The sequence below is a fragment of the Hippoglossus hippoglossus genome, chromosome 13, assembly GCF_009819705.1.
Source record: "Hippoglossus hippoglossus isolate fHipHip1 chromosome 13, fHipHip1.pri, whole genome shotgun sequence".
Classification (NCBI taxonomy): Eukaryota; Metazoa; Chordata; class Actinopteri; order Pleuronectiformes; family Pleuronectidae; genus Hippoglossus; species Hippoglossus hippoglossus.
Window position 1 is genome coordinate 2,680,273 of NC_047163.1, and position 16,136 is coordinate 2,696,408.

Genomic DNA, 16,136 nt, shown 5'->3' on the forward strand with positions numbered 1-16,136 from the left:
CTTTGGAAGACTCACTTTTGGTAAAGAAACACCAAATTTTGGCATTTTGAATTTGCCCCCTTTCATCTCAGGGCCTTCAACATTTATGTCACCTTCAGCTTTTCCTTTGGGGAGTGAAATATCTATGTCTGGCATCTTAATCTTCCCTCCCTTGATGTCTGGGCCTTTTACTTTGACATCACCTTCTGGGAGACTCACTTTTGGTAAAGACACATCAAATCTTGGCAATTTAAACTTGCCACCCTTCACTTCAGGGCTTTCAACATTGATTTCTCCCCCTTTTATCTTAGGGCCTTCAACGTTTAAGTCACCCTCAACTTTTCCTTCTGGAAATGAAATGTCTCCTTTAAGTTCAGGTCCCTCAATATCAACACCAGCTCCCTTTGATTTTATTTTAGGAAGAGAGATATTAATTGAGGGCATGTGAAACTTGCCCCCTTTGTCACCATCTCCCTCAATGTCAACCTCTCCCTTTACTTTTCCTTTAGGAAGTGAAACATCAATGTTTGGCATTTCAAACTTCCCTTTAACATCAGGTCCTTCCAGTTTGGCACTACCCTCTGGCAGAGTCATCTTTGGAAGTGAAACATTAAATTTGGGCATTTTCAATTTGCCTCCTTTTACCTCAGGGCCCTCAAGGCTGAGGTCAGCATCAACCTTTCCTGTAGGAAGTGAAAGGTCGATGTCTGGCATGTGCATCTTTCCCCCTTTAAGTTCAGGACCTTCTATGTTGACCTCTGGTCCCTTAGCTTTCATTTTAGGAAGAGAGATATCAATAGAGGGCATATGGAACTTGCCTCCTTTACCAGCATGTCCTCCAATATCAATTTCTCCTTCTGCTTTTCCTTTGGGGAGTGAAATATCAATGTCTGGCATCTCAATCTTCCCTCCCTTCATGTCTGGGCCTTTTATTTTGACATCTCCTTCTGGGAGACTAACCTTTGGTAGAGACACATCAAATTTTGGCATTTTAAACTTGCCACCCTTCACCTCAGGGCCCTCGACACCAAAGTCACCCTCGACTTTTCCTTTAGGGAGTGTAATGTCAACAGTTGGCATGTTAAACTTCCCTCCTTTAACATCAGGACCCTCAAGACTGATATCTACCTCTGGAGACTTAATTTGAGGGAGTGAAATGTCACCTTTGACTTCAGGTCCTTGAATATCGACTCCCTTTGCTTTGATTTTAGGAAGAGAGATATCGACTGAGGGCATGTGAAACTTGCCTCCTTTACCACTGTGCCCATCACTGTCAATATCCACATCCAGCTTTCCCTTTGGAAGTGAGATATCAACTGTTGGCATTTCAATTTTTCCTTTCATGTCTGGTCCTGCCACATTGGCATCAACCTTTGGAAGACTCACTTTTGGTGAAGAAACACCAAATTTTGGCATTTTGAATTTTCCCCCTTTCATCTCAGGGCCTTCAACCTTTATGTCACCTTCAGCTTTTCCTTTTGGAAGAGTAATATCAATGTCTGGCATCTCAATCTTTCTGCCCTTGGTGTCCGGCCCTTTGAATTTTACATCACTCTCAGGAAAATTTACTTTTGGTAATGAAATATCAAATTTTGGCATCTTCATCTTCCCCCCTTTCCCTCCAGGACCTTCAAAATGTATGTCACCTGTGACATTTCCTTTAGGAAATCCAACAGCACAGGATGGTATTTCAATATTACCATCTTTTCCAGAGTGAATGTCAATATCAATATCTCCCTGTGCTTTACCTTTGGGAAGCTCTATGTTGATTTTTGGCATTTCAAATTTCCCACCTTTTACTTTTGGACCTTGAAAATTCACATCACCCTCAGGGAATTTTACTGCAGGTAGGGAGACATCTACAGACGGCAGGTTGAACTTGCCACCTTTTTCTTCACCTTTGACATTGATGTCACCTTCAAATGTTCCTTGAGGGGGTGAAATGTCAATAGTTGGCATTTTAATTTCCCCACGTTTGAGTTCTGGACCCTCAATGTTGATTTCACCTCGCTTTGATTTTATTTTAGGAAGAGAAACATCAATTGAGGGCATTTGAAAATGTCCTTCTTTACCTTTAGTTTTAATGTCACCCACTGCTTTTCCTTTTGGGATGGAGATATCAACTGAGGGTCCCTCAAGGCCAATATTTCCCTCAGGCAACTTCCCCTTTGGTAGAGACATATCAAATGAAGGCATCTTAAATTTGCCTCCTTTTCCCGAAGGTATTTCCATATCTATCTTACCTTTAATCTCAGTCCCCTTTAGGTCTAAATCTGCCTCTGGTGACTTAACCTTAAACTGTGGACCTTCGATGTCAATGTCACCTCCCTGTGACTTGATCTTGGGTAGTGACACATCAAGAGAAGGCATCTGGATATTTCCTCCTTTAAATTCAGGACCTTGGACTTTCACCTCCCCCTGTGGTGACTTCATGGCAGGAAGAGCGATGTCCAGTGATGGCATGTTGAACTTTGCTCCCCCTTTGACTTCAGACCCTTCAATGTCAACCTCTCCTTTTGTTTTTATCTTTGGGAGTGAGATGTCGAAAGTCGGCATCTTAAACTTGGCTCCGCCACCACCGCCGCCCTGAAGCTCCATGTTGCCCTCTACGTTTGCCTTGGGAAGTGACAAGTCAACATTTGGAAGTTCGGGGCCTTCTAGCTTTACTTCTCCTTCGGGTAGCTTCATTTTTGGGAGAGAAATGTCCACAGAGGGCATGCTAAGTTTGCCTCCTTTGAATTCACCACCATCAATGTTCCCACCTCCCTCTAGGTTTCCTTGGGGGACTGAGATATCAACAGTGGGCATGTTTATCTTTCCACCTTTAACTTTAGGTCCCTGCAAAACCACCTCGCCCTCAGGGAATTTCATTTTTGGAAGATCTACATTAAACGAAGGCATTTTAAACTTGCCTCCCTTTCCGTCTAAGTCAACCTCACCCTTGGATTTACCTTTCGGTAAAGAAATGTCCACTGACGGTGCCTCAATTCCCCCCCCTTTAATCGTAGGTCCTTGCAAGTCAACCTCAGCTCCAGATGTCCCCATCTTAGGGAGTCTGACATCAAGTGAGGGCATTTTGAATTTCCCTCCTCTAGTAGATGGACCCTCTATTTCAATGTCACCCCCCATCTTTCCTTTCGGCAGAGATATATCAACAGAGGGCATCTGGATCTTATGTCCACCCTCGTATCCGGGCCCCTCTATGTTCATGTGACCCTCTGGTTGTTTCAGTTTGGGCACAGAAACATCGAAGGTGGGCATTTTGAATTTTCCTCCCTTCTCAGCATGTCCTTCGACTTTTACGTCTCCAGAAATGTTGCCTTTGGGCAGAGACACATCAACATCAGGTGTGACCAATCCAAATGTATGTCCTTTCACTTCAGGGCCAACAATGTTGACGTCCAACTCCCCTGTCTTCACTTTAGGGAGAGATATGTCTAATGATGGTATATTAAATTTTCCTTCTCCTTCAATATTAGTTGTTCCGGCTTTGCCTTTGGGAAGGGTCAAGTCTACTTTGGGCAACTTGTAGCCTCCTTCCAGCTTTTGTCCTTTTATATTTACATCTCCTTCTGGTGACTTAATATTTGGGAGAGATAAGTCAAAACTAGGCATTTTGAACTTCCCATCACCACCAACAAAATAGTCCATATCCACATCTCCACCCTCCATTTGCACCTTTGGTGGAGAGATGTCAACAGAAGGTAAATTGAATTTCCCTCCACCCTCTGGACATTCCATATCCACATCAGGTGATCCCATCTTAGGTAATGAGATATCAACCTTTGGCATGGAGATTTTGGGCCCTTTGAAAGTGCCCTCCACCTCATCAGGTATTCTCCGTCCGGTGTCCAATTCCAACTCAGCATCAGGCATTGAGATGTCAAGGGTTGGCATTTTGATTGTGGTCTTCCCAGCTCCTTTATACTCTGGGAGTGAGACGTCAATGTCGGACTTTCCCTTCACTTTCGGTAAAGAAATATCAACAGAAGGAATTTGAATAGATGCAGCTTTTCCTGAGAGGTCACCCTCCAACTTGGCTTCAGGGAGAACAATCCCCCCACCTCCTCTGATTCCTACTTTTGGAGGTGTTACGTCAACACTGGGCATTTTCACCCCTCCAGCTTTTATCTTGATGTCACCATCTACTTCATCTGAATGACGTGAGAGTCTAACTTTGGGTAATTTCAACTTTGGCAATCTGAGCTTTGCATCTCCTTTTCCTTCAGCTGCATCCGTTCCTCCCTTGATGTTGATTTTTGGAGCTTTGATATCTGCTTTTCCCTTCCCAGTGGGCAAAGATGCCTCAGCCGAAGAGGGAGCGAACTCCACGTCCGGCACATTAAACTTGAGCGCTCCCCTCTCCCCGTCCATGTCTCTATTACCAGACAAGCTGAAGTCCACTGCTGGTGCCTGGATGTTCACACCCGGCGGCTTCAGCTCCACAGATCCAGAATCCTTCGTGTGTTTGCTCTTTGGAAAGGCGATTCCAAATTTGTGTCCCTTTTCTTTGGTTTTCACTTTGGCTCCAGGCAACTCAGACGGAGAAATATTTGCATGTCCCTCAATCTGTCCTGTTTCCACTTTTCCTCCCTTTGATTTCATACGAGGAAACCTGGGAGAACGGTGTAAAGAAAGGAAAGAAAGAGAAATACATTGGAAACATACTAATCAGATAATCATCTGATGTCTTTGAAATGCAGCTCTTCAGATTACATTCGCTGTAACTGCGACCATTTGACACGGAAAACAAACACAATCAAGTCCAACCTGATCCTCCTCTTTGCATTGGCTCCGGCTGCTGCTCCTTCTGCCTCCACCTTCACACTCCTCCTCTGTTTGAATTTGGGGAGAGAGAACTCCACGTCCACATCGCTCATCTCCAGCCGGGGGGGCGTTCCCTCTATCACCAGCTCCTCCCTGCGCTTCTCTTTCAGCCTCTTCAGACCAAAGCGACCGCCTCTTTTCTTCTTGGCCTTGAACGGCTTGGTGCCCTTTACACTCTGAAATACAGAGAGTGTGTTAGGCCTTCGTGTGATATACTTTAAGTTGTGACTAAAATCTAAAGTTATATCAAAAGTCTTTTAATTAGCTAGACTGAATGTACCTTGTTTAAAATCCCACCTTTTAGTTTGAATGTATACCACTTGTAAATACAGAATATATTTGATTACCATTTTGGCCATCTTGGCTTTGGGACCTTTGACCTCCACACTGGGAACTCGAGGCCGCACGCTGACCTCTGCCCCGGGGATGGTCCTCTGCAGTTGGAAGCTGACCTTGTACGGCTCCGCACACTGAAGGATCTTCAGCGCATCTTCGTACTTGACATTGTCGAAGTAGACCTTGGCGCTCAGCAGCTGGTCCCCTTCACACGGAGCACATCAAGGGTTAATGACTCCGGTGGTCGAGGCCGTCAAAGTGATTTGTGAAACTTCGAAAAATCTAAAATCAATCTGATATGTATTTTATCTCCTCTACATCTCAAGGGCAGTTGATGGAGACGAAAGTTGAATATTCACTCCCCTGGTGGCCACAGTGAAGAACTGCAACAGTAGTACTAATACAACTGATCAATACAAGACGATTGTGGGAGGATTGTAAATAACGTCAACACCCGTATCGGTAAAACAAACTATTTCTTGTGCTTTTACTGTCAAGTTTCATCTCTGGATGTTAGTTTTTACTGCCCTCCTGTGGTCATTGCATGGAACTGCAACGTGACAATAAAATTAAAAATACTCATAAGAATCGCATATTTACAAATCCCCTCTCTCACTCTTTTGTCATTTTACTATAAGTCAATTCATGTCTATACTTCTTCGAAATCCTAATTTCATTACTATTACATTATTTCCCAATTAAAGGAATTTCCAACCTTCATAAATATAATAAAGCTTTTTTTCGTTGGGTTAAAAATATCAATGAATATATTCAACAAAGCATAATTGCTGGTTCACATCAGTTTTGGATAGTGTTCATGTTAAAGCACGTTGTGAGGAGCATAGTGAGATGACTCCGAGGTCCTTGCAGGCACCTTGTTGCAGACTGAGATGTTTGGCCGCTGGAGAGTCTTTGAGGACGTCTTTGATAAAGATCCCTCGCTCTCCGCCGCCAGTCACGCTGTAGCCGCTGGCGCCGGCCTCCGCCTGCGTCTCCACCACGATGAGCATGGAGCTGGAGGCCTCATCCCCGCTCTGAAACACACGCAGACGAACTCAGCACCCAAAACAAGATTTTGTGCAAGATCGAGATGTTTATCTGTGTTTTGTTTCGTCCTCGTTATTAATGGTGGTTAGTTTGGGCTCAGGCTGAATTACAGTAAAACAGGTGTAACAGTAATAAGTTGGTTGAAATCCCCAGTTTTCCACATATTGTAGCGGAATAACAAATCATCGACTGACGGTATAATGTTCAACTCACGCTGCAACTTACTGCAGCAGAATATCGCTGCATCGTTTTAAATTAAGGACATTTTCTAATGTTTAAAGTCTCTGGTCTTAATCTAGATTCCAATAGAAAACAAACCGGAGATCAAAGCCTGTTTGTCAGAATAATAAGTAAAACAACACTAAGAACAGTGTTATTTTTCTTTCTTGTATTTATATTTATCAGTTGAATTTATTAAAACTGTTGTAAATCATGTAAATGTTCACTCCCCTTCTGAATCCATTTATCCATTAAAGTGTCACGGAGGCCAGGGTCACTCTATTCTTGGACTACATCCACTTTTCAAAGCACTAAGGAAATAACTTGTAGACGATAGAGAAAGATTAATCATGATCTCCACTAGTTTACGATAACCTGCGACATTAGTGATAATTGAACAACTAATTCACCACTAATATCAATAAACGTACCAAAGACTTTAGCCTGAAAAGTGGCATTAACAGAGTTGATGAGGTTCCAGCTTACTGTCTGTTCCTCTGTGGGATCCGGGTCCATCTCTGGTTGGGCCAGTTGGCAGGTGGACTCTCTCAGGTGACTTCTCTTCTGACTCAGCACCTGTTTCAGTTCTGCATGAAGCTTCTCCTTCTGCACCTGAGGACACGGAGAACAGGCCGTCACACGGTCTGCAGGGGGAGGGGACGTCCTGACGAGAACAACCAGGTTATTACTGGTAATAAAACTGGGGTTATTAATTAAAACTATAATCTGAGGTGTCGTCCTCTTCCACTGGGAACACTTGGGCCTAATGTTCTCAGTATCTGATCATGTGGGAATCGATTCTCTCAGATTTTCCACACTCCCTGGACTTCGATTTCTTTCTCCTTTTATCACTCTACTCTACTCTCTTTTTATTTTCTCACTCATTCACATATACTCACACTGTAAATGCATTTTTTGTGTTTCTTATAGTTGTTTGAATTAGTTAAAATAAATGTTTGGGTTTTGGTTTTAATTCCTTGTCCTTGTGTTATTAAAAAAGCAGATAAATTCATTAGAACTCCTGTTTTTTATTTTACTTTTATGTTTTTATATATTGTTTTTAGATGGAATAACTTTATTATTCCTGAGAGAAGTTTACGTATGACTGGGACTATGTAAATAAAGTTTATCATTATATTATCATTATATTCATTAGTGTGCAACAGCTGGATTAATTAAACGTGTCTTCCCATTGATACACACATTAATGTTATTGGAAGTGTTATTCCAAGTTATAACAATTGATGTAATAACCTTTTTTCCAGATAATTAAATGATTCAAGAAAAAAGAGAATACTAAAAAACTAAAAAGTCAAATTACAACGTGGTGTCGCATTAAAATGATATTTAGTGAACTATATATACCTTTTGTAGTTTAAAAGAAAATTTGAAATGTATATACCGTTAAAAGTATAGTATATAGATAAGTAAATATAGAACAAATCATCCTCGGTGTATATAAAAATATATATGTATTTAGAAATGTGTGTAGTATCAGTTTTTACAAAGACATTTTTACATAACTTATTTTCTTGTTGTGAAACCTTTCAGCCTTTAGCATGAAAACCAGGAAACCGCGAAACTCCTCTTAGCTGATGTTCCTGTCAGAAACCAGCAGGTGTCGCTGTCTCTCGACAAGCAGCAGCACGTTAACGCTCTTAAAGTTGCTAACATGCGACTTTCTACTCTGTGAATGTGGGTCAAAGTGTTTACAGGCTCCCTCACACCTGCAGCCGCTTTTAGCGCCGCCACATTCTGATGGTTTTTTGTTGTGGCCTTTGCGTCCAGCACCTGCTGCTGCTGCTGCTGAGGCATGAAAAGGCCACGACTGGCATCTGTGCTGAGCTGTGAGAAATGAAAGGTTGTTTATGTTGCGGACAATGACCTCAGCAGATCAGGCCTGGACCATTGTGATCCAGTCTGCACCGGCCTGGTGGCTGTGGGGGGGGGGGTCAGGAGGTCAATCACAATGTTGTGTCGCCATCTCGGAATTAATCTGAGCAACAACGCAGCTCATCAAAATGTTAACATGAGGATTTCTTTCTTTATGCGACTGCAGCTTTTATGGTTCAAAGTCAAACAGACTCTCATTGGTTTAAATAAAGTAAATCACACAGATTTAACTCAGACTAGTTGAATCTTTTATGAAAATAGTCGTATTCACCATCATGTACATTTGAAAAGAGAAATTCAAACCACAGTGCTTTGCTTTTGGTGTCTGATAAAAGTTTAAACTCATAAAACTGTTCTTCCAGATGGATCTCACTGATTATATTTCATATTTTACTTTATATTTTCATTTCATTTCACTAAGTGTCACTATGAGCATGCTAACATGCCCACAGGCGCAAGGCTAACATACTGGTGCAGGGTAGTAGATCAGAATCAGCTCAGTACGTGCACACACCCTCAGTGGACACACAAAGTGGACACACAAAGTGGACACACAGGTAATTAGCTCCACACACACTCTACTGCTGAGGTCGTCTGGTTTTTACACAGATGAAGTTACTTTGACAAATTTAAATTTAAAATTAAAGATCAAATCAAATCAGTGGATCACTGAGCTCAGTTGTTTCATTTCATGTGAATCCATCCGATAGTTATTCACATATTTTATTTCAGTCTGGACCGAAGTGGTGTAAAGAACAAAATGACCATATATACAATGAAAAGGGGAAAAACAATAAAGAGGATTCACAGAATATAACCAAGAAGATTATACAATGTTTTATAACTTTTTAAATTAAGAATTTAGCATTCCTCTGATACGTCAGATTTCTTTGTTAAAATCTTTGCAAAGAATTGGGGTCACACTTTTTATTAGACACCTTCATCCAGACTTCCCAGGTTAATGCATGGATTTCAGTGTGTGTGTGTGTGTGTGTGTGTGTGTGTGTGTGTGTGTGTGTGTGTGTGTGTGTGTGTGTGTGTGTGTGTGTGTGTCTCACCACTCTCTCGGGGCTCTCCTGTTCGTCTGTGGAGCCGCTGTGGTGAGGGTTGCGTTGAGGGCCGGTGGGGGATCTGTTGGAGGGGGGCGACCGCCTCTTGTCTTTTACCTGCGCACAGAGAGGACGACGCTGTGAAGTCACATCGAGACACTTTCTGGTGTTTGTGTCTCCGGAGCAGCTCTGCCCTGCCGCCTGTGGGAGCCTCCTCCGGGAGGATGGAAGAAGCAGGAGGTTTGTGATGTGAATGTTCTCAGCTTAATTTAATAACCGCTGACATTCTCGGGCTGTCGGGCCTCCACTGCTCCAGTGGAGCTGCTCGGCAGGAGGGAACTGGTTGAACTGGGAGGCTCCTGGTGTTTAATGCAGTGTGTGTGAGGCCTTCTCAGTTTTCTCTGCAGTGATAATAAAAAAAAGGAAACACGAGCTGTGGGGTTGTTTTACTCTGAGCTGCGGATCTCGTGTTGCTGCTGCGATTAACTCAAGGATATATTCATGTAACAGTGAAAGAATGTTTTTTACCCGTGAGGAAGATCAACTCATCATCGTCTGCAGACAGTTTCTTTATGAGTTTATAAAGAGACACATAAATTAAGTGTTTGTTCTCCTGCGTATAACTTTTATTTGGTTTTGTGTTTTCTTCCTTTTCTCCACTGGAACGATTTCCCTGGACTGACTCAAATGGAACATGAGGTTGTTTTACCTTGTACCTTCTTTCTGCAGGAAACATGTCATGTCCCAGTTTCCCATATCTCCTTCCTCTACTCGCTCCATAAACTCTCACATGGTTAATCTCGTATAAACATCCTGTTCCAGCACTTCACCTTTTGTCAGGCTGCTGTGACCTCACACACTTGTCACGATTATAAATTTCCAGTGCGGACGCTGAGCTAAATTCCTAAAAGAACAATACGTGCTGGAATCGCAGGAGGAGGGAAAGTGTTTCTTATTCTTTAATCGACTTTTTACTGAACAATTATTCACATATTTGCCCTTTTGTCAGTTTCAACAGAATCATAAAGCCACTGTCACAGAGTCTCGACGTCACATCCTCCTCATATCAGAGAGTTACCCATTAGGATTAGTTTCAATAATTATCTCTCTCTTCTTTTTAATCCTTTCTTACAGGAACTGCTTTCAGACATTCTCTACAGGGGCTGGATGTGTGAACGCAAATGTTTGAGTGAGAGCCTCCGGAGTTTCCTCCCTCTGGCCCACTAGTATAAAGTCGGCAGAAAGTCCGGAGGAGGAGATGTGAGGAGACAGAAGGAGATTCACCGCTCAGATGCAAAAAAGCGGTTCCACACATGTCGAAGACACAGAAGATGTCATGAGAGCTTTTGGTGATAAGGGCAAACAAACCCATTAAACAACGATATGAAGCTGTAATGATTGAGGTCCTTTCATCCTTCTCACATTCTCAGATCATAAGGACGAGTGTTCACTTACGGCTGAATCTCTGGTCTGACTGAAAACATGGCTGTCCTCTTCTCTGTCAGAGTCTGAAACAGAAAAACACAACAACGCAGGTCATTATGGGAGGATCTATGGAAAGCGGGTTTTTCTAACTGGTTTTCTTAGAGATAAAAGCACGTAAACATGGATTCAATAGAAGTGACACCTGTACAATGACATAAATCAACATAAATCAAGGCCTGAAAAAGAAATAGACGTCCTGCATGAGACTTAAAAAGTAAAAAATGAAATTAAACGTTGCTCGTTCCATATCCACAGGATTTAAATACCATCAGAACAGGCCTGTATCACATAACAGTAAATTAGTGGCGTTCCTTAGAGACTGTTGCATCAGGTGCATGTCAGTCTTGTGCACATGGAGTTTAAGCATCTAACAGAGTGACATGAGCGCCAGTCTGAGGCTTCTGGGACGGCGAGCTTCAGATTCTTTCCGTGGTCTGGGTCACGCCCGCCGCACCGGCCACCCGAGCCCAAACCATCTGCAGGAAATCCACACATACTTGGAGGAAATCAGTGGTGCAAGGTGAAAAGGTCTCGACAAGCTTAGAAGTAACTCATCACAATAAGTGATCGGTGAACAGAAAGAAATAGATGTGAGACGGTGAGAAGAGGAAGAAGCAGAAAGTTCAGGATTACAGAGAAACGCTCTCTGCAGCAGAAGGTATTGAAACTTCAAACTGGTGCAAAGAGCAGAAAACTGGTCACACGTCGGCTGAACTTAATCCAAGTCATGGCGTGAAATCCTCCACAGCACAGAGTTGTTTGTGTGTGTACGTTGGAGAAGAGACTACGTGAAGAACAAGCGCTGAATGAATGTGTGTGATTGAAGACATTCAAGTCGTTGAGACTAGAAAAGCTCTTTATTGACGTCGTCCAAATTTAACACTGAACAGCAGCCATTGATTTGAATGAGGAGTTTGTCAGTTTAGCGTCGGTCCATCAGCAGCTCGACTTGTTTGTGAATCACTTGACTTTCTGTCTCCGAGGGCCGTGTGATCTCATTCCTCACAGTCCCACCTTCATGTGATGACTTTTTTTAAACTGCATAGCTGTGTGTGTGTTTATTTTTGTGTATGCAAAGAGGAAAGCCCGTGTGTGTGTGTGTGTGTGTGTGTCGGACGTGTAGAGTGTCAGCGTGGATGCCGGGCCTGTTTGGGTGGGTTGCAGGTATCTGGTGTCCAGCAGGTCACAGGGAACACATAACACACATTCACTACATCAGGCCCAGAGCAGCAGACGCAGGATGGAACAGAACAAGGTTCTGTGAGGAGGAGACGCCTCAAACATGAAGAGAAAGGTGATGAAGACACTGAATCACTGAGTCTCTTCTGCATCGTTCTCTCTGGTGCTGCTGCAGTGACGACGACATGATGATCGATTGTCAAGACTTGAGCCGTTCAGACAAGGAGGTTGTGTTTTCACCCCCTGTCTGTTTGTTGGTTTGTGTGTTTGTAAGCAACACAACACACAAACACAAAAACAGCTGGGCAGAAACATGTGGTTTGGGTCTGAGAGGAACAATCTATTAGATCTTCCATTACATTTTGAGAATAATTCATGGATCTTGATGAAAAAAGCACATTTGAGGGACAGATATTCATGAGTCTGTGTAATTTGGTGCATCTTGATGGAATTTTGCAACAATTTGCTTTTAGACGTAAATCCACAATGGAACGTTTTTTATATTTAATCACGATGAAATGAACTTGATCGTGTTTGTTCGTTAATATTCATATTTTGTGCATTTAAACAAAAATGTAAACAGAGACATTCATGTTGCTGTGTTGAGATCCAGGCTCTTTGTGCTGAGTGACGGACATTTCATCAAGTGCAGCAGCAACAACAGGTGCAACCGCGACGCTGCTGCACCAACGGCCTTTAACTGCTGTGGAACTAACCTCTGGACGCTAGGTTCAATGAATCAATGGGGCAGTTTCCAGTTGAAAACTTTTTACAATCAAAATGAAGTTTCCTGTGTGAGTTTATAAACTGTTTCCAAAATATTTCAGCGTAAGTAAAAATAGGATTGTTAGCAACATTTAAACTCGTGTAGCTTTGCACAGCATCTTTAAAGTGCAGCGCTGTGTGACAGACAGACGGCAGCAGGTGGAGGAGGAGGCACTCCCTGGACACAGTGAAGGAATGGAGGTGTGGCAGAGGAGGAGGAGGAGGAGGAGGAGGTGAAGATTTAAAATGCCTAACAGTCTTATTATAGAACAGAGTCACGTCTGCAGGCCCACACATGCCTGCCCCCAATCAACATGGACGCTCAACCTTCTGCAGACGTAGGTGAAGAGTACTGAAGTATTTTGAAAAAAAAATCAAGTTCCCAAGACCTGCACAGTAAAAAAGTGTCATGGTTGGTGAATCGAAGCCAAAATGTCCCAGCTGATAATCTTAATAAGACATTTAACCCAGAAAGCTTCAACCTGGGTCCAACAACCAGAGGCTGTGGCGGCAGTTTATATTAATGCATCGCAGAGAAAGTGCTGCACAGAGATGCACTGTATGAGACTAGAGATAGATAAAGATTATACAGTGATATATAAATACAGAGCATTTACCAGTCAGGGTGCACGTGAGAGTGTGTATGCTGCCCCGTCACTGGTCAATCCCAACACGGCCCCATTGCCCCTCACAGAGCCCAGTTCCTTCACACACAGGTTTCATACTCAGACGGTAACTGTGTGAACCCTCATCCTGGAAGAGACCACTTCCATCCCATGTTTCACTGTGGGATCAACTCACAACACCTTTAGATTGATTTGCTGTCACTCCTGTCAGTAACCCCCCCCACCGTCCCACACAGCACAACAGAGCCAGCAGAGAGGCCTTTGCTTTGAGCATCCACGACCCTTGTGAAAGTCAAATGTCACCTCTGTCAGTTGATGCAGACTTAGGTTAGTGGCACAGATCAAATCCACATGGTTCAGTGTCACTGGGACGGATCCAGTGTTTACATCCTGACAGATGTGATCACAGGCAGAAGAAATATCCAGGGAGCTGAATCAAAAAGGCACAAACACGGCAATATATGTTTGCCACTATATAAACAAATCAAATGTTACATCAGAAACAAACTCTTCCCTTAAAATGTAGATAATAATAGTTTAAATAAAGGTTTAAATCATTATAATTTAGTGGGTGAGAGACACGGCGTCCTGCTAAAATCATCTTCACCAAACTAATGTGCAGCTGAAGAGTCTCAGTTCCTGCCGCTCCACTGAGCTCTGAATTTAAAGACAACCCGGAGTTAACGAGCTCGTTGGAGCTGTCAGCCTCTCTGCACTTTGTCCCACAGCAGCTGGATTAACTTGTCTCCAGTATAGATCTCATAATGCCGGCGGGTTCCTGAGGTCACGGAGCAGAAAAGGCAGCTCAAACATCATCTGGTAGCAACTTCTCATCTTTGTGCAAAATACTTCTCTGCCAGTTTTACTTGCAAAGTGTGAAATGTGCTGGAATTGAGTAAATTCCGCTGCTTGCACAAGAAGCTACGTCTTGTTTGTCTTGGTGCAGGTGATTCAGCAGAAGCCTTGATGAAGAGAAAATGTTCCCTGAACTGATCACATGGACTGAGCCATCACAAGGAAGCTTAGAATCAATAATCAATAATCAATCTGTAAAAGTGATGGACATAATAATGTGAATATTCCTTTTAATGACTTAACATATGATGTACGGTCATCACCCGACTGAAAAGCAGTTAAAACTGTGATCTGCAAAATGGATGGATAGATGAATGGATTTTGGGGGCTGACGATGATACTAATATTAGAGTAGTACAAATTCCCTATACCAATTTATCCTAACCATTGTCTTTGCTAGTGAGCCCAGTGTCTTTAGGAGCAGGACTGTGGTCCCACTGGTCCAGCAGCCGTCTGTCAGTGAATGGGACGATGTGATGGGAGCTGAATACTTTCTCTTGTTCTCGCAGCAGACCTGTGAAAAGGACTCTGCCACTCTAATCCTTTGCCAATCAGCGATGGACGACTTAACGATGTTACAGTTGGCTCGGACGTGGAAGGACTCGAACGACTCGAGTGTCCTCTGCAAAGAAAACAACCAGCGATCTGTCCTTACGAAAAGCTAATAACATTTCTTTGACACGAAGCTGCAGCGGTGATGCAGCGCGTGAGCGACAGCTGAGGATGTGAGGTTGGGATTTAGTCATGGACGGAGGTATTATCAGCAGAGGCCAGATATCGACAAAAATAGGTTTTCTCCTCACACACAGTTGCATAAGAGTACGCACACACACACACACGCGTGCACACACACACACACACACACACACATACACACACACACACACAGGGAGGAAATACCGCTACGCTTTAACATTCAGTGGCCGCCAGAGCACACAGTAACACACAGTAACACAAAGTAACACACACTAGCACAAATGTTATTGGGTCAACTTTTAGGACAATCACAAAACCTGAGGAGTCAAAATGTTTCTAGTCCAGATACTAAACCGGATTCACATACTACAAACCTGAGTTTATAGAAAAACACAATGAAGCAATGATCGGTCAGTTTGGGGCTTTGTTGCTTCCTCTCTTTCAGAAAAATGGAAAAGATAATGTCCCAAATATTTCATACATTTTCACTTTGTTTATTCATGTAAATGTTTGTTAAATTCACAGAAAGCCTTTAAAAAGCGTGCAGCCATCATTTCATATATAAGGGCAAAGGATGTCACACCCTGTTAAAGCCCTATGAGACAAATTGTGATTTGTGAATATGGGCTATACAAATAAAATTTGATTGATTGATTGATTGATATATCTCTCCTGAACAAACATGGGCATTTTCCTTTTGTGGCGTGAAAGTGAAAATTATGAAAATCCAACTTAATCTGCTGACGTTTGAAAAAGTGACGGCTACAACACGCTGCCTTCCCTCAGCTGTACAGAGACAAACTGTCCACACTCACACTAGACACTTCTATTAACCCAGGCTGCATGTGTTTGGACTGTGAGAGGAAGTCATGCAAACTCGAAGGCCCAGTCCGTCGGCTTCCAACCCAGAACCTCCATCTTGCCGTGAGGCGAGCACCGTGCCGCCCTACAAGCTAAACGACGGTTGTGTTACTGAAGCTACAACTTCCACTGAGGCCCAGCAGGGACTGTGTCCGAGCTGTTGCTGCCGTGAGCTTCACGTCTGAACCCTCCGAGATTAGAGAGACAGATCCCAGCGTGGCTCCGATGGACAAAACAAGACACACCCGCAGACGTGAGCCCTCGGACAGGAAATGCCTCCATGTAAACAGGAAATAGAGATGTTTTGGGGAGATATACT

The 16,136-nt window shown here is 43.1% G+C and overlaps 1 protein-coding gene across 1 annotated transcript in view; it reads right to left on the bottom strand.

Annotated features, from left to right (window-relative positions):
* prx (periaxin) overlaps positions 1-16,136 on the bottom strand; it is a 31,097-nt gene that overhangs the window by 11,770 nt on the left and 3,191 nt on the right. The window contains exons 2-8 of the mRNA XM_034605030.1: positions 10,806-10,858; positions 9,360-9,467; positions 6,895-7,020; positions 6,017-6,176; positions 5,154-5,347; positions 4,750-4,982; positions 475-4,594 (exon numbers count right to left, since the gene is read on the bottom strand). Of these exons, the coding sequence (XP_034460921.1) occupies positions 475-4,594; positions 4,750-4,982; positions 5,154-5,347; positions 6,017-6,176; positions 6,895-6,924 (4,737 nt within the window). The 5' untranslated portion in view covers positions 6,925-7,020; positions 9,360-9,467; positions 10,806-10,858. The remainder of the gene's footprint in view (positions 1-474; positions 4,595-4,749; positions 4,983-5,153; positions 5,348-6,016; positions 6,177-6,894; positions 7,021-9,359; positions 9,468-10,805; positions 10,859-16,136) is intronic.